At 46.7% G+C, this 24,813-nt stretch overlaps 2 protein-coding genes across 3 annotated transcripts; one reads left to right on the top strand and one right to left on the bottom strand.

Annotated features, from left to right (window-relative positions):
- The first annotated feature begins 570 nt into the window (after positions 1–570).
- On the top strand, positions 571–6,240 carry LOC135824810 (uncharacterized). The gene is made up of 3 exons (XM_065337523.1): positions 571–1,137; positions 3,475–3,588; positions 3,919–6,240. The coding sequence occupies exons 1-3, from the start codon at positions 847–849 to the stop codon at positions 4,657–4,659; spliced, it is 1,146 nt and encodes a 381-aa protein (XP_065193595.1). The 5' UTR covers positions 571–846; the 3' UTR covers positions 4,660–6,240.
- Positions 6,241–6,354: 114 nt separating this feature from the next.
- On the bottom strand, positions 6,355–24,049 carry LOC135824802 (deleted in malignant brain tumors 1 protein-like). Of its 2 annotated transcripts, none has more exons than XM_065337513.1 (19): positions 23,248–24,049; positions 20,901–21,077; positions 20,292–20,479; positions 19,261–19,429; positions 18,395–18,421; positions 17,877–17,983; positions 17,202–17,314; positions 16,588–16,685; positions 16,284–16,322; positions 15,312–15,623; positions 14,397–14,497; positions 13,784–14,021; positions 12,802–13,030; positions 11,274–11,413; positions 10,408–10,443; positions 9,642–9,771; positions 8,617–8,789; positions 7,837–8,226; positions 6,355–6,964 (listed from the first exon to the last, which is right to left on the bottom strand). In XM_065337513.1, the coding sequence occupies exons 1-19, from the start codon at positions 23,327–23,329 to the stop codon at positions 6,957–6,959; spliced, it is 2,757 nt and encodes a 918-aa protein (XP_065193585.1). In that variant the 5' UTR covers positions 23,330–24,049; the 3' UTR covers positions 6,355–6,956. The 2 variants fall into 2 exon arrangements, with proteins under 2 accessions (XP_065193585.1, XP_065193586.1); XM_065337514.1 differs by lacking the exon at positions 23,248–24,049 and adding an exon at positions 21,446–21,829.
- Positions 24,050–24,813: the final 764 nt, after the last annotated feature.

Raw genomic sequence — 24,813 nt, 5'->3', positions numbered from 1 at the left:
CAGCGGGGCCGGTGACATATTGCATGGAAGTGGGGGGGGGGGGGGGCGGGGCAAAAGTAACTCCTCCGACCAAAGGTCTCGCCTCTCGGATTCATCGTTACTCATGTGCGCCGATACATCGGAGAAAAGAACATGTGCATCCAAGAGGGAAGCACCGGCTTTGCAAACGATAATGGGGAGATTTTGAGATTGAGATAGGACATACATGTACATGTCACAATAGTAAAAGCAGTGCACCGTGGAATTAGGAAAATGGAGAGAACTGATAATCGCAAATCGAAGGGGATCAGAGAGAGGTAGAAGGGAGCTGGAGTGCGGTCAGTATTCTCCCTGCGACCCTGGGAGCATACTATTAATTTTTTTATACTCTTGCTAGAGCACAGAAAGCTACTGCCTTGTACTGCCTACTATACTACAGTAACTACAGGGTCAATGATGTCATCAGATAGAGCATGGCCATATGGGCGTCATCTTGAACATGGTGCCGGTTCGGGGAAATCCCCGCAAAACTCACCTCATTCGCGGCGTCTTTTTGTCACACGCCGTTCTGGCTTTTAGAGTAAAATACAGTTTAACTTTTAGCTTTGTCACTTCCAGATCAGAAACTACAATAGCCGGCTGTTCCTCTCTTCAAATGCTGCGTGCGATCGAGTAATTGAACTCGCCTTGGGAAGACATTGCTACTTGTTGGCGCTGTTGAGCTGCCGCGAGTCGCGATCAAACGTTCCAAAACCAAGTTTCTCTCTGCAATATTTTGCTGTCTTGGCCAGTTTGGTTAGGACTTGGAGCACAGATCGCTGCTGACACTAGTGGAAACTAAACTAAAGATTAGGGTGATCGGTGATAATGTCAGCAAAGACAGAGTCGTCCAATGAGCATGTTGAGACTGGACCTGCATCTGGGGCCATTGTGATTGATGACGGTACTTCCACGTGCCGTGTAGGATTGGCATGTGACGACGCACCGCGAGCGGTGATACCTTCCTTTGTCGCTACTCCCCGAGCTCAAGCCCTGGTCAGTGGCATGGGACAGATGCATAGCTATGTCGGCGAAGAAGCGCTGCAAATGCGAGGTCAAATCACCATCAAGCATCCAGTTGAACAAGGCGTCGTCACCAACTGGGACGATATGGAGAAGGTCAGGGGCACCATATAAAATGTACATGATTGTACAGGCTAAGTTCGCCCTGCTACAGTATCTCGTTTGAAATCTGTTCTATTTTTAAACACAACCCTATTACCACCGTATTAACTACAATCAGAATTATTAGTTCACGTTCATCAACACGAACAGACCACGTGCGGTTGAGTAGTGAAGTAGAGCATCGATTATCCGGCACCTGCTATTCGAATGATCAATTATCCGGAATTACTGGGACCAAACATAAAATATTATGATCAGTCACCAACACTACACAAAGGTCGTTGACGTTGACTGATCATAATAATAATATTATGAATTGGCTGCAGTGGAGCCTCCGTATTCTAAAAAACAAACATAAAATATACATATAAATTCGGTTTGAAGAAGAGGTTGGTGCGACTTCGGCGATACTTGGGGAGTTGTGTGTTGCTCCCTACGTGGGAGCTTGCGCCATTCATGCCGACTTGAATTCTCACTTGACTGACTCACGACTGCCATCCAGAGCACACGAGAAGTCCATCGAACCTTCCCGTATAAATTCAGCATACAAGAATGAATGGCATTCGCATGCCGCGGGCAGCACGTGAGTTCACCACCATATTCCACTGCAGACGTGAAGTCGTTGGATCTACCAGATGTGTGTGTGCGTGCGTGCGCTGCAGCCATGTCCGTCAACGCATGGTAGAACGGCTTGTACTGTATATGTAAATGTGCATGGCAATGTACTGTACCTACATGGTCGATACACAATTTGATGTATCACGTGCATATACCGTATTTCCCCAAATGTAAGTCGCACCTTTTTACATCAAACTTCAAAGGCAAAGAAGGGGATGAGACTTACAATCAAGTGTGACTTCTTACTTATGTGGATATATTGATACCATTTGGTTCAGACCTGAAAATGGGCCTGTGACTTATAACCGGGGAAATACGGTACATGAGCATACTGCATGCGGAGCTATGTCCATGGTTGGTACTATCGAAACATTGACCTTATCGGAACTTACCCTGACTGCGTTTACCCGAAGGGTTCGGATAATCGATGCTGTAGTAGTAGATTATCGTATCCGTTCCCGAAGGGAACTCACGACGGCCGCTAACACCCGATAAACCCTAGCGGCAGATGCAGCGCCTAACGGTGGGGGTGAGTGGGTAAGCCTCACAACCACTGGCACAAGTGCCGAAAAATACAATACAGCAAAACCTGGAAGCTACCTCTGTGTTTAGCTACCTCTGTGTTTAGCGACCTCTGTGTTTAGCGACCTCTGTGTTTAGCTACCTCTGTGTTTAGCGACCTCTGTGTTTAGCGACCTCTGTGTTTAGCGACCTCTGTGTTTAGCGACCTCTGTGTTTAGCGACCTCTGTGTTTAGCGACCTCTGTGTTTAGCGACCTCTGTGTTTAGCGACCTCTGTGTTTAGCGACCACCTGCTCTTATTAACGACAGTTTTTCCATGCACCAACAGTTCTACACAGACACTGTGTGACCTGGTTCTAAAGACCACCTGGCTTTAACGACCGCTTTTGCTTGCACCGTGGGGTGGTCGCTTAAACCAGGTTTCACTGTACATTGTGTTACTGCTGTACAGCATCATCGATGTTAGTTGCTAGATTTACCTGTACAGCATCGATGTTAGTTGCTAGATTTACTGGCTGCTGTCATTCTGGCATGCATCCTGAGATTCCTGACTGATGCAATGCAGCGAAACTGAGAATGACTAGGTATAGCCTGTTGGCACGGCAATGGGATCTGGACAGGCTAGGTAGTGTTGATGTGCTGGTCGCAGTGTGTGTGTGTGTGTGTGTGTGTGTGTGTGTGTGTGTGTGTGTGTGTGTGTGTGTGTGTGTTGTGGTGGTCGCAACATGCATAGTCAGATCAGACAATGTCTAATTGGTGTTCTCATACGCACCCATGTGTATGATTTGACAATTATGTCCAAGTAGATCAAGCAGCACATTTGTGTTATGTGTGTGTGTGTGTGTGTGTGTGTGTGTGTGTGTGTGTGTGTGTGTGTGTGTGTGTGTGTGCATGTGTGTGTGTGTGTGTGTGTGTGAATACTGATTCACTGGCCAGAATAAGCCACTTCGATCAGCTGTGTGGTGGATACCAGGCTAAAGTTAGTGGCAGTCAATTCATCAGCCTTGCAAGCTGTTGCATGGTGTAATCCCAGCACAAGTTGCTATGTCTAACATAGCTGTTCGCTATCATCGCTTCCGCGATGGGCATGTCTAAGGTCTAAGGTGTGTGTGTGTGTGTGTATGTGTGTGTGCATGTAAGTACATGTGTGTGTGTGTGCATGTGTGTTTGCCGGTGGTTCTTGCCCGAGCAGGTTTGGCATCATGCGCTGTACAAAAAGCTGGAATGCCAGGATTCGGTGGAGCAGCATGTGCTGCTGTCTGAGCCACCTCTGAATCCCATCATGAACAGGGAGAAAGCCGCACAGGTAGGCGATTTAGCACTACACACTCTACAATGTGACAGCAGCAGGACCTGGCTGAGGTTTCACTTGAAAAGATCCATGCCTGTTCTTGCGCCAGATTGGAGACATGCAATATTTGCTGTTCATTCTTGTTCTGTATGTAGCGACAGCATGTCAATTTCACGAGAACATATGACTGATTAACAACATTATATGTGAATGCTCTAATGTGTGTGTGTGTCCGCACGTGTGAACGTTTATCCGTTTGTGTGCACACGTGTGGACATGCATTCGCGTGCATATGCATCCGTGTGTGCGTGCACGCATGTGCGCGCATCCGTGTTGCCGTCACAGATCTTCTTTGAATCGTTCGACGTGCCTGGATTCTACCTAGCCAATCACCTAGTACTGTCTTTACTCTCCACGGGCCGTGTGTCGGGTATCGTGCTGGGCAGTGGTGACTGTGTATCGTACGCCATGCCGGTGTACGAAGGCTGTGCCCTGCGCTACGGCACAAAGCACTCTTACCTGGGTGGCAGGGAGATGACAGAGGCGCTAGCCACACTACTCACCCGCCGCGGTGTGGAAATGCGCACAAGTGCCGATTACAACGTGGCCAGAACTATCAAGGAACAGCTAGCATTCGTGGCAGCAGCGGATGCGGATGCACACCCACACCCAGACGGCATCACGGATCTAGAAAAAACATACACCACTCCGGACGGAAAGGTGATCACGTTGGATCATGAGCGCTACAAGTGTGCGGAAGTGTTCTTCAAGCCAGTCGAGGATGAACTCGATCGCCTGTTGTTGCCTGACCTGGTGCGTCGCTGCCTTGCCATGGGTCCTGATACCTTGCCAGAGCCAGCAAAGAACATCGTTGCGGCGGGCGGACCAACCCAGTGTCCTGGCTTCACCGAGCGCCTGCAGTCTGAGCTAGTTGACTGTGGTGGAGAAGTGCACCGTGCAAAGCAGCACTCCGCCTGGCTTGGCGGGGCTTTGCTGGCTAGTTCACCGCACTTCCAGGAGATGTGCATCACCAAGGAGGAGTACGATGAAGTGGGGCCAAGTATGGTAGAGCGGAGGTGCTTCTAAACTACTGAAACACTGCTATGAAATGACGGATGCTGTAAAACCGGAAAGTCTAACGAGTCACAAAGTCTAACGTTTTAAAGACCAGTGTTTTTCGTACTTCCTAGCCGAACACCCGCGCTGAGGTTTAGTGTGCCCAGCTTTCGTCAACTGCAAAAAGTACGTAGAAGACAATAGTATAAAAACCTTCAGTACGTACTCTAAGCAGTTTTGACTGTAGAATAGTAACTGGTTCGGGATCCTCCAGCTCAACGTGTCCCTTGAAAAATCGGACTTTCTGCAACGCTCTTGGATCATAGTCATAGATCATAGACCATAGATCATAGACCAGACTTGTAGTTTCCAGGAACTGTCCCATGATAATTCTATTTGCTAAACCTATCTGCTTGTGTATAGTATAGCGCATACTCCACTTTGGTTGAGGCACACAGCAAGCCTTGACTGCTGACTCGTACGGATGCTATATTGCATGAGATTTTAATCGGACTGTGTGAATGAATGCATGAATGCGTGTATGCATGATTTAGACACCCATTGTCATGAGTTACAATACAGCGGAGGTTATATTACGATTACACAAGTTGCAGATCGCTGCCAAGGAGCAACACACCCGTGGGCACTGTACATACTACGTGGATCATAGTGTAGTCACATCCAGGAGTTCTGTCCTATGCACTCCGGTACAGCATTTTACAAACACTGAAATATTTTCCGAAACATTGCTGATTTTTACCTCTCTCCGCACTGCAAATAGAGATTTCATTGTCGGATTATCGATAGTCTCATTACAATCATAGTCTCAGTGCTATTTTCCACCACCAGTTTGCAGATTTCTCATTTCTACTTGTAGCTATTTTCTTGTGATTCGCGTCGAAGTAGCATTTCAACACAACGTCTACTTTCCTTGCTTAGGCGAGACCAAAATAAAATCGAGATTCCCGGGCAGGACCCATGTGAAATTGGTGCGGGCGGGCGAATTTTATTTTTATTTTTTTCCGGTGTATGTATGTGTGCATGCCATGAACTTTTTTTACAGCATTTTCCGGTAATTTTTATTCAATTTTTTTAACAGACAACAGGTACGTACGCGGTTTACCCGTTCAATTTTTCTATATTTCGGCCAACGATGACCCTGATCTGTACATCTGGGAGTCGTACAAGCTCGGGTTTGTGTGACTCCACGTCACAGATCTACTCACATGATCAGTACTCTGTACATGTATGAACTGTTAAAAAATAAATAAAAAATTGGCATTGGCTCGATTTTGCTGCGGGAGGACCCGGGAATCTCTAATTTTTTTTGGTCTCGCCTTACTAGCAGCTTCATGATGGAAAGTTTGCTAGGTGTTGACCACTGCAGCTTTGAATTTCCAGTCTCCCACACTGGCAACGTGCTGGTAATGTAAGATGACCCGCTGTCATTAAGCACATGATGATAACGGTCTCTGATATGCCAACATCACAGCTGGCTCATAGCAAGCAAACTGGCTATGATTCCCAACTCAAAGTTTTTTTTTTAAATCTTTCCATTGATCATTGATGGGTCTTTGAATTACGTCATTCTGTGTGGCTGATAATGTCATTCATTTAGTAGGCTGAACAAGTCAGTGGCATTCGTAGTCAATACGCACGATCTGAATGCCGACCGACCATTACAGCGAATTAGAGCTGAATGCTAGTCACACAAACCTCATCGGGTCACGCCACAGTCAATATGTTTCAACAAACCGTTATAACTGCGTTTTTAGGCGAGCAACCATGGAGGTTCTCATATGATTAACTCTCATCTCACAGCTTGCAGAACTGCATTATTCATATTATAGAACATACGTCACGATGTCCATGGATAGAATTTAACATGCGTGAGTAGTTATCATGCATATCAGGGTAAACGCAGTGAATTAATACATGAAAGATTCACAACTTTATTTGGCGATAATGAGCAGAATTCAAGTGTCTCATTCGTTAGAGATCATGATGCTGTGAGACCAGCGGTGCTGTTGAAATGGCAAGCAAACATACTGTGTGGTGCAATCATAACAAATAATATTATATGGCACATGGCCTGACTGTGTGTCACATCGCTGGCAGGGCACAGTGCATGCATGCATGCCTATTCTGCTAGCTTCGGCATAGTACATCGGTATCATACAGATGACACTGTTGACCTACTTGACTCCACATACAGATGCCAGTGGCAAAGTCAAACAGCATGCCACGTGCCTTCCAGTTCGTCAATGAATATGGCTCAAGCCGAACGTTGCAGACGTGCCTGTGCTCGTGCTGGTCAGTCCTCAACCTCATGATGCTGAAAAAAAATGGTTGCACATATTACGCACAAGTAGCAGAACACACAAGAGCACACATGTACACGCACACCAGAAACCACATTTAAAAAATACACATCAGGGTATGGACTCGGATGGAGACCCAAGGATTAACTGGTGGTGTGAGTGGACATTATAGCGTAACTTGTAGTTCCTTGGTCCTTTTCTTTCTTACACATAAGGGACATTGACATGAGACTGAAGCACCTAGCTTTCAGTGATCAGCTCATGGTAAAGTGAGGCAGCAGTCCTGACATGTGACTCAGTGGAGGTAGGAAATGTCCTCTGGCAATAGCATAATGCCCTGCTATCCCCAGAGAAAGATAAGGGAAGGTTCGGTGGACATCGGGCAATATCCCTTGGAGGTAACGCCATTCATTTCATCATCAATGGGTCTGCAATGGCCTAAACGAATCACTTTTTCGATGTAACCGCTCAAGTCGACTTCACAACTTGATATTCTATGTGAAAGAACGCTCTACCACCTAGCCACACACACTCTATACAGGAAACCACACACATTCCGATTTCGAACCAACCAGTGCATGCTAGGACTAAACATTTCAGAGAGCCTGCGCCAAATGATAAATAGACAAGCATTCAGAGCAAGTGGTTGTGGGTTTGAACTCAACGTAGTTTTCATGCCCCCAGCCCATGTAACATGGCAGGTACTGCCATGTAGTCACCAACATTAAAAAATAAATTAAATTTCACGGTTTGCGTGAGATCCGGCTGGAAGCCGAGTTTTCCGCATCCACCACACCACCACCCTCTAGGATCAAGGCCAACATTATCACAACATTAATTACCACAAAAATGACAATGTACAGGGTTGGCATGACTACTGACTGACCTTGACATGTAGGTAACGTTCCAGTCCATTGTCCTGACGGTTGACACGAGCGTGTGATATCACCAATCAGACTATAGCCACTCTCACAGTTGTACGTCACCGTGTCATTCACCTGGTACACTTCACCAGGGTTGCTGGTACGACCACCGTTCTGGGGAATCCCTGGCGCAAAGCAGCCGCTTGCTGGTGCAGTCACGTGATTGGATTCTGTGGAGACGTCGTCGACTGAGCTAGCTGAGCTTGACACAGCAGTGTCTGTGGTGGCTGTAGTTGTCGCTGCCGCTGCACCAGTGGTAGATTGCGAGGTGGTGGTGGTGGTGGACTCGGAGGTAGTGGATGCAGGAAGCGGTGCTTGTCCAACCGAGCCAGATGAACCCGATGATGCAGGAGCTACAGAATACGTACCAATACGCAGAAAACAAGACCAGCACATCAACTTGAAGGTCAATCGCATGCGTCAATCCAAACAGAAAAGGGTGATTTCATTTGCAGAGTTTAAAATGTCAAGGACATGTGACGCATTGAAACCCCGAGAATGTAAGATATTTTGAATTGTTAGCATGAGCCATCAGCGGAGCTGAACCATTCGACAGCCTGCAAGGCTCGGGGCTGACAATAATCAGCTTGGTCTTGCAGCACCGTACAGCTGGGTAGAGGCAAGCCCATGTACTCACACATATGGAAGGACGTATACCCACACGAGCACATGTGTGACGCTCCAATTACTTCAAAAACTCATGTGCACTCATCAATAAAAACCCGAACAATAACTAAACGTACCACAAGCTACACTGGCGTCTTCACTGTGCGCACAGTTATGTTGTCCAAGACCGGGATGACTGCACTGCAGTAGTGACTGCTCAGTGCCTGTACAGCGTACATCATCCAGCCAGATAGATCCTGTACCCTGACCGTGGTTACTACAGCAATGTGCAGCCAGTGGGTTGCCAAGACTGTACACACAACACAACATTGAACACATGCACAGAAACTAGATATGCTTAGGCCATGAGCAGCACAGACTGGGCTCAGAGTACAGAGTTCTTGCAACATATACTAGTACGTACATGTAATACTTGCAATAGATACAGGCCGAATGTTGACTGCTGGCATGATACATTGTGCTGGTACACACCCGAAGAATGCTTGCACTTGAGTACTTGCACAGAAAACAAAATTCTACCACTAAACCCAAAGTTGTTGCACTCAATACAGAGTTATGCTGCTGAAAGGAGAGTGGCTGAAGCCAGTAGATGGTGCTTACAGCAGTTACAGTTTCCCTGCACTGAACACATGTTCCAGGCAGGACAGAATAGAAGCCAACACGCCCAGAGCAAAACCAGTACTAGTGCTGATATCATGAAGCCCGGTTGCCTGAACAGAAGCTGGCACTTTGTGTCTACATAAATATTATGGCAAGTAACGCCATTATGTTCATTCATTGATGTACCACATTGGGTAGTGATTTGTTCAGAGTTAAGACGCATTGCGCAACACTGTACAATGATGGATGGAAAAAGGTGAATATGATTTCAAGCGGCTAGTACAATCGTGATAGAATTGGTACAGTAGATCTGACAGAACATGCTTTAGTACGTTGTTTCGTGTACGTGGTGTTGGTGCATGCACGTGTTGCTGTGTGTGCGTCTTCAATTCGTCATGTCTAGTTGTGTTTCCGTCGTCTTGTCACAAATACAGTCTTTCAAAATGTACTTATCTCGTCGTTCATTGTCTGAGTGTGGAGATGGCACGGGACTGGGAGCAGGTGTGAAAAGTACAGTACGACTGACAGAACATACACGTACCCAAGTTGTTTGCAGACCACGGCAGCCTCTGTCAGTGTCCAGTGATCATCACACACAGTACCCCACTGGTTCTGTGCAAACACTTCAACACGGCCACTCAGCTGATTCGGACCACCCACCAGACGTACACCTGAACACATGAATACAGTCCAAGACAACATTAAAATACTAAATACACACACACACACCATGTACCATGTATATGCCCGTCGCAAGAGAAGCACGCAAATCTGCAAAGGCACTGGATGTGCACCCACAGATTTTCTCTTATAGCAACGCGCGCGCGCGCACACACACACACACACACACACACACACACACACACACACACACACACACACACACACACACACACACACACACACACACACACACACACACTATTTGACCATTAGACGCCCATTGCCGGAGGCGATGATAGCGATCCTACAGCAGAAGCCATAGCAACTTGTGCTTGGATTGCACCATTCAACAGCTTGCAAGGCTGAAGAATTGACCACCACTATTCAGCCTGGTCTACACCACACAGCTATGAAGTGGCTTTTTTTGGCCAGTGAATCCCTTTTGGTCTTTTTCATTTTTTTACTACACACACACACACACACACACACACACACACACACACACACACACACACACACACACATATGATTACACATGTAGCAAGAAATTAGAGGGAACAGTCTCAACCTGAACGCGGCAAACACACAGATGCCAACCAACAAACAAACTATCCTATTCCACTCCTGAATCTACTGAGACTTACGTCGAGATGTTGTACTCTGCGGTGTAGTGCCCGAACCTGAACACGACAAAGCAGACAAACTAACTTGCACTTTTACCTCATATAGGCACTTGCACATGTGCCCTGATTTTATTATCCTGGACCACATCTACTTCGACACGGCAACCTCACCAGCATCACTACAATAATAATGATGGTGATGCTTAGGAGTGTACAGAGAGTGTCTTGGATGACTGGGTCACGCTAATGGGCTTATGGGCATGTACTAACCGCCATTTTCAGACCATCAACTTTGCATGCGTCTTTAGAAAAATCCTAGTTTCAAATGACCATCAACGGCCCAATCATCAAAAATGAATATTCCTGGTAGAAGTGGAATTTCCGGCCCAATGTTGACTTTTTCAAACAAGATATTATAAAATTTGCTGTGGTCTTGTTTGGTCACTTTCCACATAAGCAGCATACACGCTTGATTCTGGGACACAGAGTGTACACCTCAATCATGGGTGGAAGCTGGCAGTAGCCCCGGATCACATCCTATTCGATGCAGGGAAGCGGCGGGAAGTGGTGACGCGTGTACAACTGAGCCACAGTTGGGCAGCATGAGACCAGCTTGAGTCCTACTCACATGCATATTGGGCATGTCTAAAACAATGTAATCCAGGTATTTTACTAGTACTACAGTAACCCATTGAAGCTGCACAGATTATATTTTCATAATACTCTTGATCATGGTCAGTACTGCTTTCAAGCGCTGCATCCCATGGTGGAAGAAGGGGGTTCAACATACAATCGCATGTCACACACTACTCAAGCAAACACACTGGACCATGACTCAAGTCTGAAGATGAGAGTGCGACTTATAACCGGGGAGATATGCGACTCACCTGAGCAGGTAACACCCGCGTCCTCTGAGTGCAGACAGTTATGAATACCAAGACCAGAATGACGACAACCCGTCAGTGATTGTTCATTTCCAGCACACTGCAACTCATCAAGCCAGATCTGACCGGCTCCATTACCTTCCCTGGAAATATAGTACACACACACAGACACACACACACACATGCACGTACACGCACGCACGCGCACACACACACACACACACACACACACACACATACACACACACACACACAAACACACACACACACACACACACACACAAACACAGTTTGGACATCATGCATCCAAAAAACATAAAGACTCACCAGTGGAACACTCCCTACAAATGGAATGCACAGTGAGACATAATCCCGAATTCACCAGGTTGAGTGCATGCAACAAACACTACAAACACCATCCCCAGATCCATGTAGCACTCCACATCAAACATAGGCACAAACACCATTAATTTTATCTTCATCATTTTGAGAACTGTGGCAATACACCCAGCGAGAAGGCAGATTTTGCCTGTGTTTCTGATGAAGTAAAATAAAGCTAAACAAACAAACAAACACCGCTGCAGACTGTGGTCATAGTATCAGGATGTGAAATTCATCCCCATGAACACCATCATACCACATACTACACCGGCTTTTGCACTGTAAATATTGGATTTTGCTCTCCAGAAGAGCACTGCAATATTTACAGAGGCCAACTTCAATGACCGACATAAGACTTCAACATGGGCTTGACCTACAAATCGCTAGTGGCCACCAAAGATAATAGTATTATTGGGTCCAGGGATATAGCCAGAACCAAAGTGAAGGGGGGGGGGGGATCATCGGACCCAAAATGTTGTGATTTTACTGCCATTTTGTGCCACCATTTTTATATGCTGTGCTACTTCATGATGTGTACTTATCATGCATATAAAAAAGTGGCGCTCACACTCTGAAGGGTGGTGCATTCATTCTGAAAGGGGGCGGTCAAAAAGTGAAGGAGGGTGCAGTGCCCCGCCATGTCGCGTTGGCGAGAACCCTGGGTTCAGCCTCACAAGACACTACATACAAGCCTATACTCCTCGTGTAATCAGTGGCTCATCCGACTATCATGAGAGTTGTAAGGATCTGGGACACACTAGAATCCTGGACCAGTCCAACCCAACATACGGGGATGGCATCCGGCACCACACAGTTATAACAACAAAGGCACTGCATGGTTTGTAAAGTCTACACACATATTCTCAGGCAGGGACATGACACTATTCACTGGCAGGGGATTTCATTGAGCCTTAACTGCACAGAAATTTAGAAATTCCTACCAACTAATACAGATTTAACGCAACCTCCATGCTTGTCGTTCAGCTTTCAGGTATATAATTATCACAGGCAACAGAGCACTGTAGGCTAAACACAACATAGAATTACAAACACACAACACAACCACACAAGCCCACAACTCACAACACAAAACACACACGCCCCACGACACACAGTACACACACCACACACCCGCAGGTTTCTTTCTTACTGTCCACAGCATGAGACGTCCGTGGCGTATCCCAGACCAAGCTGTCTGCACACGACGTTGCCCTCATTGAAGTCCCAGCGATCGTCGCAAACCGTTCCCCACACGCCGTTGACGCGTACTTCCACACGTCCACTCAGTGTGTTATTGTCACGACTGACAAGACGAACATCTGGACCAGATGGTGCTTGTGTTGTGATCGGTTGGGGTTGAGTAGTCGGAGTAGCAGATCCTATGCAGGAACACACACAAGCGAATACAGAGGCATGCATAGATGCACGCACATACCCACACAAACAAACACAGATACATGCACAGATGCACACACATAAAAAAATAATAAAAAAATTCGACGGGTTCGCGTACCGGGTAGGTCAAGAACAAGGAGTCGTACAACTCCCTGGTCAAGAACCACCTTTCCGTTTCCGTGGGACGCCACCACCCCATGATCAGGCGTCAGATGCGGCTCCTAAACGGTGGGGGAGGATAGATCAGATCCACCAACCAGAGGCCAAAGGCCTAAATCCCATTTGCCACATCCATGTACACACATACCCACACACAAAGTTTCATTGATAAACATCAACAATGAGGAGGTTTTGGTGTATCGTAAAACCGGGAGAAAAAATCTTGATATGCCAACTATTCCTAGGTAGGAGCAGGTGTTTCAAAGCAAGGACATGTTGTATGTGTGAGAGGTGGGGAGGGGGGGGGGAGAGGGGAGGGGTGAGGGGAGGAGGGTGCACACATGCCTGTATGTCCAAATAATTGGAAGCGTGCAAACACAGACCAACACAGTAGAACGCACACTGGCAAGTATCTAACACATAACCACAGAATCTCCAGGCAAATACACGATCGTATCTCATAGCTATGTGCTATGGCTGATGGCTTCACAGCAAACAGGACAATACCATAACCAAACACAGGGTAATCTGCTCATAACTCATAACAGTTCCAAATGGTGAATGCCATCTGCTCCTACCTTGTGTGTTGGAATTTCCCTGTGGAGGTCCCGAGACAAGTCGCTTTCCTGTGATGGTTGTGCCGGTGTAGTGGAACATGACGGTGGCATCATTGTTATCATAGCGTTCCTCTGGGGCAATGCGTGCAGGGTTGATGTGTACCGTCAGCCAATAGACTCCAGGCGACAGCCCCGTCATATCCACCCACTGGCAGTCTAGATTAGCACCGTATGCATCGGAACAGTTGATGGAAATACCCTGGACACACCACACATGAACACGAAAAGACACATGCATGAACAGAAACGACACATTGAGAGAGAGCGAGAACAATTGAAAAAGAAGAAGGAAAGAGGTGAAGAAGAGAAAGAGAGTGTAAGATGTGATAGAGAGTGTGTGTGTGTGTGCGCGGGTGTATGTGTGCACGTGTGCACGTGTGTGTGTATATAATATACTGTGACTGTGTGTGTATATGTTCATGCGTACGCATATGCCCTTGTAGGCGATGACCTTTCCCCAACCGAGTCTTGCGGTCCTTGGTGGAATGCAGTTTCTGAACACACGGACAGACAGCCGTTCACGCTATCTTCACTTTTCATGACCCTTGTTTGCAAAAGACTTGGCACTACATACCTGGTTGTTGAGTCCACATTCATACTTTGGCTGCACACCGGGATCACATGCTGAGTCTGTCAGGCAGAAACTAGCCTTGTGACCGAATCCCCGCTTCACACCTGCAGCAGAGCGGGACATGCAAAGAGTACAATGTCCAGGATGAGGAGGGATAGAAGGATGCGTTAACAAGAGCAGTCACTGAGAATGAGATCTTGCCAATGAGATTTCCCTCTCTTCTCTCCGAGAAGCTGGTCAACAACTTTGGAAGTCTTAGATATGTACCGGGTTGCACACCAGGGGTGTCGGAACCGATGCGGCAGGTGCGGCCAAAGCAGCACCAATAATTTCATATTGTGCTTTTGGAAGCAATACAATTTTAAATATGGGCTATTTGGGCCTAATTTCCAATTTTTCTGGGGAGGGGAGGGTCCCCGTCTCTTCATGGCCACAGCAATGTTGAATACCTTCCGACGCCACTATACTCACACAGTCACCACACAAGGAACAAGCAGTGCAGTAACAAGCCTTCACTGCTACAGAACGCATACTGCACGAACAATTGTTCACCTCTTTTCCCCCATGATGAGCCTTATCCCGGCCAGTGGATCCCAATTTACAAGACTAGTTCACCGCATGAAACAACAAGAGTGTGTTGCCTGATAGTTGCTCAGTGTGAAACTCGGAGTTTCACCCGATTATTCTGAAGTCCATATAAAACAACAGTATCTACAGATTAGGCCAGACAAATCCAACGTCACATGACTAAAGTAGCACTGTGTTCGAGTGCACAGAACAGTGTTTGTAGTGATAAGACCGTGGTGGCACCCCGTGTTAATCTATTCATGAGGCTGGATGTCTTTGTCCATTGTAGATTACTAGGCTTGGTGAGTGCAGTGTAAGTGTATGAAGCAGAACATGCCCTGCGTTCCTAACCTGCAGAGTCAACCAGGTCATACGTAGCGTAGTCATCAAAGGAATGATAATGCCTATGACACGCATGCCACTGTGGCTCGGCTGGAGGTGGTGTAAAGTCGGCGCTGCCTCGATTCCACGCCGATGTAGTGAATCTGAGGAGATGGCGACTGGATAGACGTCCACCTGCACTGGCCTGTAGTATATCTGCCCGCGTGACACTGAGGCAGTTCTCCTCGGCACTGCAGATCACCTGCTCGGCAGTCAGCTGTTCGATGTAGAGATTCATGGAGCTGAGCATCTCTGCGTCGTTGAACACCAGGTCAGCTTGAGCTGTGCATGCACAATGGCACAGACACACACACGCACACACAGGCACACACATGGGCGCACATACGGGCACATGTGCACACACACACACACAAACACTCAGACTTAGACTCAGATATACCCTTCGCGGAAGCGATGATAGCAAACAGCTATGTTAGACATAGCAAATTGTGCTGGGATTGCACCATTCAACAGCTAGCAACGTTGATGAATTGACCGCCACTAATTTTAGCCTGGTCTACACCACACAGCTACAACCCTCCCCCCCCCCCCCCCCCACACACACACAAGCATGCACATGTGCATGGCACACACGGTACCCAAATATCAGTCACGTTAAATTACCTGGAATTGAGTATGTAAACACACCAAGCACAGGCAAGGGTAGATCTGGATTTAAGTTACTAAGTATGTACAGTAAAACCTGTCAAGGTGACCACCTGTCCTAAAAGACCACTGAAACCAGGACCAAGGGATGCTATTTCCAGTCAAATGACCCTGGATATGGAGACCACCTGGTAACAGAGACCGCACTTTGAAGGTCCCTTGAGCGGTGGTCTTAGACCGGTTTCACTGTACATGAATACTGCATAGTACTGCACTACAGTAGTAGTATGAGAGTCCAGGGATTCCCCCATGGATCACTACACACAATGTACTTACGAGCAGTGGGATCTACCGTTGGACGCGTGGGCAGTGCACCTGAACCCGACAGTGAGAGCAGAAAGAACACACACATGTACACACAAACACACACACACACACACACACACACACACACACACACATCCACAGACATGCGCACGCTGGTATGCATAAAGACATACACAATAGAAACGATAACAGTAAGACCTACTTACATAGTCAATAACTTTCCGACTGAAACAGACCCCCTAGAAGACAGCAGTTAGGTGAAATTCCTTTACAAGGTTTCAAATCCCATTCACAAAGAGATACTAGTACATACCCGAGCAGACAACAGCAGCATCTTCTCCATGGCCACAGTCATGTGCTCCCCAGGCATTGAAGATACAGTCCGTCAACGACGATTCCTGACCATTGCATCTGTACATCAACACAAATACGCATGTCGGCATGTAGAAACACACCTTTTGACCTATCAACGCCCATCACCGGAAGCGATGCTACAGCAGAAGCCATAGCAACTGGTACTGGGATTGCACCATTCAACGGCTTACAAGGCTGAAGAATTGATCGCCACTATTCAGCCAGGTCTACACCACACAGCTATAAATACACACGCACACACACACGCACACAATGATGAAGTCACTCCAACCGACTTCAAACTGAGTATTTCCAGAGCACGTACAGTGTGTAAAACTCAACCCATATCATCTTCTTCCTGTGATGCTTAAAAAACTGTACAGTGCTTCGGCTCAAAGAAATTCTACAAAGTGAATCAAATACACCCTGGATTCTGCAAAAATGTAATCTGAACTGGTACAGGGTGCAAATTTAACTCAAATGATCGGATTTCAGTGAGCAGTACTTTAAAGTTCTAAACACAACGTAGCAGAAGTAACAAACAATACACATATGCTAGTGAAGTGAACTAACCTGAGTTCATCCATCCAGATTCTACCACTGCCACGACCAGCAGACGCACAGCACTGAGCTGACTCTGCCAGGCCATAGCCTAAACTGCGACACACAACGTTAGCGTCACGGATCTACAACACAGGATGGAGAAGGAGACATGGAGAGAGAGAAAGAGAGAGAGAGAGAGAAAGAGAGAGAGAGAGAGAGAGAAAACTGGTAGAATGAAACCGGGGAAAGCTAAACAGTAGAAGATCGATGGAGACAAAGCAGAGAAAGAATCCGACAAATCTAGGGAGCCATACACATGGTGAGGAAAATGGCTGAATCAGAGTGGATCTGATATAGGTTTCACTAGCACCATTCATTACACAACAGTCACACACATGCACATGTATAGCAAAACCTGTGACTAAAGACCACCCCTTGGGGCCAGAAAAAGCGGTCTTCAGTGGCAGGTGGTCTTTAGTTAGAGGTTTGCACAGCACAACTATAATAATATGAGACCGTCCGTGCCTGGCGAAGTGGTCTGTAGTACCAGGCTGGTCGCTAGTTACGGTGGTCTGTAGTACCAGGCTGGTCGCTAGTCACGGTGGTCTGTAGTACCAGGCTGGTCGCTAGTCACGGTGGTCTGTAGTTACAGGTTTTACTATATACAGTCATGCAATATAAATGCATGCATGTTGTAAAACATACCTCCCATTGATCATCGCACACTGTACCCCACTCTCCCAGGTGGTAAACCTCCACACGGCCAGACATTGCATTGGCACCACCAACCAGGCGAACCCTAGAAGATGTTCCTAAGCAAAAAAAGAAACAAAGAAACAAGCAGCCACAAAAACGCACACTTACACGGATAAGGAAGAGATAATGTACCAATCAAATCCATGCAAGATCACGTGCATTGTAAAGGAAATGCAGTAGATCTGATTTCCTTCTGATAAACTGCATGTGCTTTACACAAGAATATTCTCTCATTGCCTTGTCAGTTTTGTTCCGCCAAATCAAATCTCTGGATCGCGTCAACTCCTTAGAATGTGAATAAAGAGTCATGAAGATGTTTTGTTTCTGCAGGAAGTAGATAAGAGTTCCAAGTAGGTAACTCTGCAGACAGCTGTGCAGGATCACTGCAAAGAACCACATTGAGTAGACCTACAACATGCATGCTCATTGGGTAAAAGACTAGCAAAATCTCAGCATAATGCTCATACCTGGAGGAGCTGTTGTTGCAGACGTAGCTGCAACGGAAAATCAAATCAAAGGCATACACACCTTTTTTAGAACACAATACACAGTCCTAGTAGCAGCATCAGGCCTAGTTCAAGTCCTGGGGATGAGCAATCTTTTCTACAGACCATTCTTGCCATATTTCAATTACCTAAATATAATGTATGCGCTTACAGAGAGAAGAGAGAGAGAGAAAAGGGGGGGGGGAGGGGCCGCTATCTTGCAACTCAGAGTTCCACGCTCTTCGAAGGTCATCACGTGACCATAATTGTATATCTGAGAGTGGCCGGCATGCCAATAACAAAGTATACGAAACAACCTTCGGAACAATACAGTCGGATGTGATCAAGATAGCCTTCTCCCCTGCTCACACACATGGTCTTACCACACATGGTCTTACCACACATGGTCTTACCACACATGGTCTTACCACACATGGTCTTACCACACATGGTCTTACCACACATGGTCTTACCACACATGGTCTTACCACACATGGTACAGTACAAAGTGACATAGCCTAGTGTCGTTCATCATCATTCCTCTCCAAGTACAGAGGGGCACTGCATTTTCGGAAAATAACTCCCCCTCAGCCTGTACACATAATCTGTTTGTTTTCTCTTCGGAAATGACTCCCAGGAGCGTAGCTGGTCCCCCTTTCATGGGGGGGGGGGGGGGGGGGTGCACGGCCGCCTGCATGTATGTGTAGGATGGCTGGCGCATGTCATTCATGGTCATTATGTGCATGCTGAACCTAGGTCAAGAATTTATGGGATACAAGTGCCCCCCTGCCCAATACGGGCTACGGACCTGACTGCCCCCTGTACACACACACACACACTACACTTACAAGGCAAACCGGTGCAGCCGACAAACTCTACATCATCGATGGCAATGTCACTGCTGAAGCGTGTACCGCGGATAGCCTGGAAGATGATGAAGAAATCTCCCTCGCTGGCCGGAAGATTAACAGTGGCTGTGTGCCACCGATTGCCACGATTACCCGACACGGAAAATACCTACACAATTATCAGAACAAATACACACAAACATACACACACACACACACACGGTACACACGGACAACCCCCCCCCCCCCCCCCACACACACACACACATACACACACACACACACACGCAGACACACACACCCAGGAAACAATCGTACAAATGCACGCAGATCCATTCATACAGTACACACATTGTGCTGGGATAAAACACAAGTCAAAACTCACAGAAATACAGGGACAGGAAGAAAGTAGAATTGACGTGTGTAAAGTCATGTATTAAGCATTTCAGCACTCAGCCAACCCACTCATTGAATCAACGCATGTGCCAATATGTCTAAAGTTGGGCTGTCCCACTTGAGGCTCCATTTTTCCTTGGAGTAAAACAGTAAAGCTCATAATTCCACAATCAAAATCTTGAACCCCACTCTAAGTTACACCTAGAGCCTGTCAGGCATCTGAAGCCCTTCTTTTAGCGTACCTAACATGACAGGCAGTAGCAAAACACCACCATGACATTCCTCTATTCATCATAACTATCACGAGATGATTGGAGTATGGAAGTTCCCAAAAGAACAACAAAAAAACAAGTAAAAGCAATATTTTTAGAAAAGCGATAAATAAAACGAGCTGACCCGACATTTCACAAAGGCTGTATTGTATTCAAAAAACGAAATGTCGTTGTGAAATGTCGGTTTAGCTCGTTTTGTTGATCGCAATTCTCAAACGATTGTCGCCTCTACGCTTATTTTAGGAAGGCAATAGGTTATGAGAGTACTCAATCTGCGGACAGAACTGTATCGTCCTTTGTGGACTCATCAGCGCAGCACAGAGGAAACGAGAGTAAGTATGAACAGCACTGTCTGAATCTTACCTGTGGTCTGGGTCTCTGACCCGGTGTATGCACAGCCAACACTCTCAACGAACCCATCCCACTGCCATACATATGGTAGGAGAAGCGCAGCCGACAGCCATTCGTAACCGCCGGCAACATGGGACTCATCAGCTCACCACGGTCGCCTTGACGACGAGGGTAGCTTGCCTCGAAGAACATGTACGTTCCTGTAAAGTAAAGAAAGGGAAAATATATTTCCAGATTATTACACCGCAATTGCACTATCTCTACTAATAGTGCTGAACGCTTTTGTTGTATTCAGGCTCACCAGAACCTGAAAATGACTACAGACCAACACAAGATACATTTCTACTGCTACTGATATCACAGTCCTGCTCAGTATACCCCATGGAGTGAGTTAAGTGTGCCCCTGTGTTGTGAGGCCCTAGACCACAGGTAAGATACAGACCATTGCATAGAGCAATATTCTAGCTTATAAGTGTGTGCACTCACTGCACACGGTTTTGCAGAAGTATCCACCCAGTTGTTTTATGACGAACGCCTGGCAAACACAGGGGATATACGCCATGAGGACTCTCTGTATTGGGTGTGTGGGGGGGGGGGGGGAGGGATGATCGGTTGGTTTACCTTGCGCTGTTCCCGTGGTCTTGTCCACCGCAGGTCCAGTTCCCCGAGACGGAGTACTCCCTTGTTCTGCCAACCACGACCATGTTGCACCGGGCTGGCTGCCTGTTCTCCATTGTACTCTGCATTGGCGATTGTCAAAGTTACAGTTGAACTCAGATAACGATGTCGGCATACACCCTACAGATATCATACGGAGAAAAGAACATGTAGATGATGACGTGAGTGCGAGCATCTATAGTACAGGAAATATCTTCCCCATCAGAAATGAAATTCCCAAAAATGAAATAATCCACCAAGGTATACATGTCGTGAAGCAACGAGTCAAATGAGCAACAAAACAATATGATTCTACATTTCACAAACAAGGCCGGTCTAGGCAGCTCGAGGTAATGCTGCTGTCTGATGATCGATCGCTGAAATTCGTGAAACTTGTAACTTTAAAAAGTTTCAGCTTCACAGCCTTTCGCCTCTGTTGTCTGTGATTCTAAATTTCTAATGCAGAATCAATTCAACAGATTTTCGTAGCAAACTTTGCAATTGTTTACCGTATCAGGTTTCATAACATCTGCATCAGCATGGCACGCCTCCATCATGTCCATGTCTTGCCCAGTGTTACCGTTAGGTTTCTAGACTCGCTACTAGCGCCAATAAAGTCTTGCTACGAAAATTAATATAATTATTTCGAAGATAACAATGTCGTCAGTGAGAGAAGCGAGAGAACACGATTCTATACTTCTTTCTGAGTTCAAAGACGCTAATCATGGCGTCCTGTGATCGGCAAACTCTGATTCAGCCCCTGTGCTATTACTGTTCATCCGTAAAACATTGCCTGGGCTTCTCCCCAGTTTCCAAAACTTCCATACTATAGTAAGCAGCTCGGCTTCATTCCGACACAGCAAAAAAACGATGGAGACACACTAAACAATTTTGTTACATGACTAGACTGTACTGTGTGACACTGTCAGGGTTGTTGACTGCAGAGCTAGAGTGCAGTTCGGAGCACACGACCTGAGCTGAGGCTGAGCTGAGCGGGTTGACATAATACTTGCAATGCCGGTGGCATGTCGGACTACACTGCCAGGCCCAGACTGGGCCAAAACTTCCTGAGAATGCCCAGGGCCAGGGCCAGACTCAGACTGAGTGGATGTAGTGGATGTTCAGCAAAGCGTGTCAAGACTCAAGACTCAAGAGTAGATCTACGACGTATGAACATGAACATGGAGCTGAGGATGAACCTCCCGCTGCCACCGCCTGAGCAAGGTCTTTGAGGTCGGTTTTTCGAGATACCGTAAAGCCTAAAGTAAAGGTGTTGGGAATCATTGTGCTGGATGTACAATCATGTTACTGTAAATGTGCGATCTTTGCGAAAATGGCGCCACGCGATAGTGTTGGCTACTCAGTACTGTCAGTACTGTCTTCATTATCAAGATTGTTAGCAACAAAACAGTAGTATTGTTACGACTCCCTGGTTGATGATTTCCACAGGATAAAATACCTCTGACTGCTGGACACAGTGCGCATACTGGTTTAGATAACTGTACATCAAGACGTGAAGCCCTTAAACATGTGAATACGGACACTTGAACAAGAATGTATGCGCCTCAGGCTCAGGCCGTCAGGGTTACTGACTCAGTGAGCACCGGCCCATTGCACTAGACATAGCAGGACTGCATGACGTTTTCCTGACTACATACATGTACATGTAAGTAGCTCCTCTTCCTCTCGACCAACCCTCCCTAGGGTGGTCCTTGCTATCGACCGCACTATCCGAGACACGCTATTTTTCCTAAATGGAAATTGAAAGGGAAGGATTGCTGTGTAAAACGGGATATTGTAGTTGGAGAATTGTTTTCAGAAGAGCACAGTTTAGTGATTGAACACTCGTTGCAGTGCAGTGCAAATCCTTGACCGCAACAATACTTACAATTACAATCAAGATACAGTACACGGTGGTTAGAGCATATCCGGCCTCAAGCGAGGGTCCCTGGTTCGAGTCCTGGTGGTGTCAGTCAATTTTTCTTCGTGCTGTTCCCTTTTTCCATTCCTCAACCAGTGAATGCAGAACGTATCATTTCAAGTGACGGTGACGGGTTATGGTCTATGATATGTACATACATCTTTTTAAGTATATTTCATAGACAATTACACTACACCGTCACTTGACATGGCCGTTCGCGCACTAAAAGCAGTCCATGGTCATGAACGAATTACATAGCTTGCTTACTTTTAAGTTTAACCCTAGAACAGCCAGCGGTGTCATTTTCAACCACGCGCCTCCAATAATATGACTGTCATGCCTACCACCAAGCAAGCATATCAGTGTTACTGACAATACAACAGCACTCACATGATCCTGTAGCCATTAGACACAGCAGAACGCATGCCCGAAGTGCATGGAAACTCCACCGTGAAGACATCAGACTCTTCATGTCTGCTCGAGCTGAATACGATATCCAATCCGCAAACCAACCACCAATGGATCCACCAGGATACGTCACACTTGTGGCTTGTCCTGTTCTAAAACGCACGCACAACACCCACAGCTGTGGTCTAACGCTAGTCCAAGGTAAGGGACGTAACTATTGAGGTCTAACTCTCTAGCTAAAGATGATAGACTTCGCAATCCGTCCCACAGGACTATGCCTTCTCCTTAGGAAACGCCTTCAACTCGATTCGAGCAGAAACCAACTGTTCAAAAGAACTTGATAGAACATTCACTAACATCCACAACGAAGAGAAGGTGATGTCTGCCCTGGCGTGTTTCCCGAACCAGGACTTTGACCGAGCAAGGTACTATACTCTCACTATTTCCCGCTTTCTGGCTAAATCTGATGCGGCAGGATGCAGCAAGACACTAATGAACTTGGTGGTGTGACGTTGATTAACCGTCCTGGAAGTGATCTCGTCCTGGCAATTCTATCAGGCTATTTGTACCTACCGGATCCCGGGCTAGAGGCAAGTGTCGCCGCGGCCGGACACAGAGATGAAGCGATCTGTTCAGCCATTGATCTTCAGCCGGCGGTCTGAGGCAAGGTTCGAAGTAGCATGGTGGATCGCGGACATTTGCTTGTCGGTCGTTGCTGTTTGTGCATCCCGCGACATAACATTGCATATCCAAATATAGGTGGCAACATCGCCAAGCCATTGCCTGCGCGATACGCGCTGCACAGCCAGACAGACATTGCACAAGACATGAATGCACTGTTGTGCTATTCAGGTAGGTAGAAGAGAGGACGTGAGACTCGACCACTGTTCAGAATACCATGCTGACTACTGGCGACTTCCACTGCGCTGTTATGTGAGACTGGAGATCTAACAGTTGCTCTGGGATCGGCAGTTGTGAGTGGAACGATGTCGGCGAACACTTCGACACAGTGCAAGTCAGTCGCATTTTACCGATGGTGTGGATTTGTCCATGTATGCGTGCTTTGCGTAAGGGTACATTGATTTCGCGTTCCGTTAGCGTTGTGTCCGGACCCGGCATAGTTCCGTTGTCTGGGCAAGATGGACAATGTCATGTTTAAAGTGCAGTGCACGCTGTTCTGTCTGATCGCATACAGCACGATGTCTCTTAGTAAAGGCTCTCTCATTCCATGTCTCTAGATGAGCCGTTGTCATCCGATGAAGAAAAGCAGAGACACAATGACGTAATGAACGCGAACAGCTCTAGCTCTGTTGTTGTCATTATTGTTACTCTTTCTTTTCATGATGACGACTCGCACCAATTGTTGTTGTTGTCGTTGTTCAGCCCTCGGCCAGCGGTGGTGAGTAGGGCATTACACCTCGAACATTATCGATTTTAAAAAGGAGGTCCACATGGTCTGACAAATCGAAGGTCTTGAGCATTGCTATTGCGACCACCACGAGAGTGAGTATTAAACGCTTTGGTCACTAGTCGAAATGATGAGAATGT

Source organism: Sycon ciliatum, chromosome 9, assembly GCF_964019385.1.
Source record: "Sycon ciliatum chromosome 9, ocSycCili1.1, whole genome shotgun sequence".
Lineage (NCBI taxonomy): Eukaryota > Metazoa > Porifera > Calcarea > Leucosolenida > Sycettidae > Sycon > Sycon ciliatum.
Note: the sequence above shows the minus strand (reverse complement) of the source record. Positions and strands in the feature narration are given on the sequence as shown.

Bases quoted from the DNA above. Each gene is read 5' to 3' on its own strand.
- LOC135824810 (XM_065337523.1), top strand. From the start codon at position 847: ATGTCAGCAAAGACAGAGTCGTCCAATGAGCATGTTGAGACTGGACCT. The intron at 1,138-3,474 runs GTCAGGGGCACC...TTGCCCGAGCAG, and splicing joins ACTGGGACGATATGGAGAAG to GTTTGGCATCATGCGCTGTA. The intron at 3,589-3,918 runs GTAGGCGATTTA...TTGCCGTCACAG, and splicing joins ACAGGGAGAAAGCCGCACAG to ATCTTCTTTGAATCGTTCGA.
- LOC135824802 (XM_065337513.1), bottom strand. From the start codon at position 23,329: ATGAAGAGTCTGATGTCTTCACGGTGGAGTTTCCATGCACTTCGGGCA. The intron at 19,430-20,291 runs GTAAGATTCAGA...ATAATTGTGTAG, and splicing joins GTCAGAGACCCAGACCACAG to GTATTTTCCGTGTCGGGTAA. The intron at 16,686-17,201 runs GTTAGTTCACTT...GTTGATGTACAG, and splicing joins ATCTGGATGGATGAACTCAG to ATGCAATGGTCAGGAATCGT.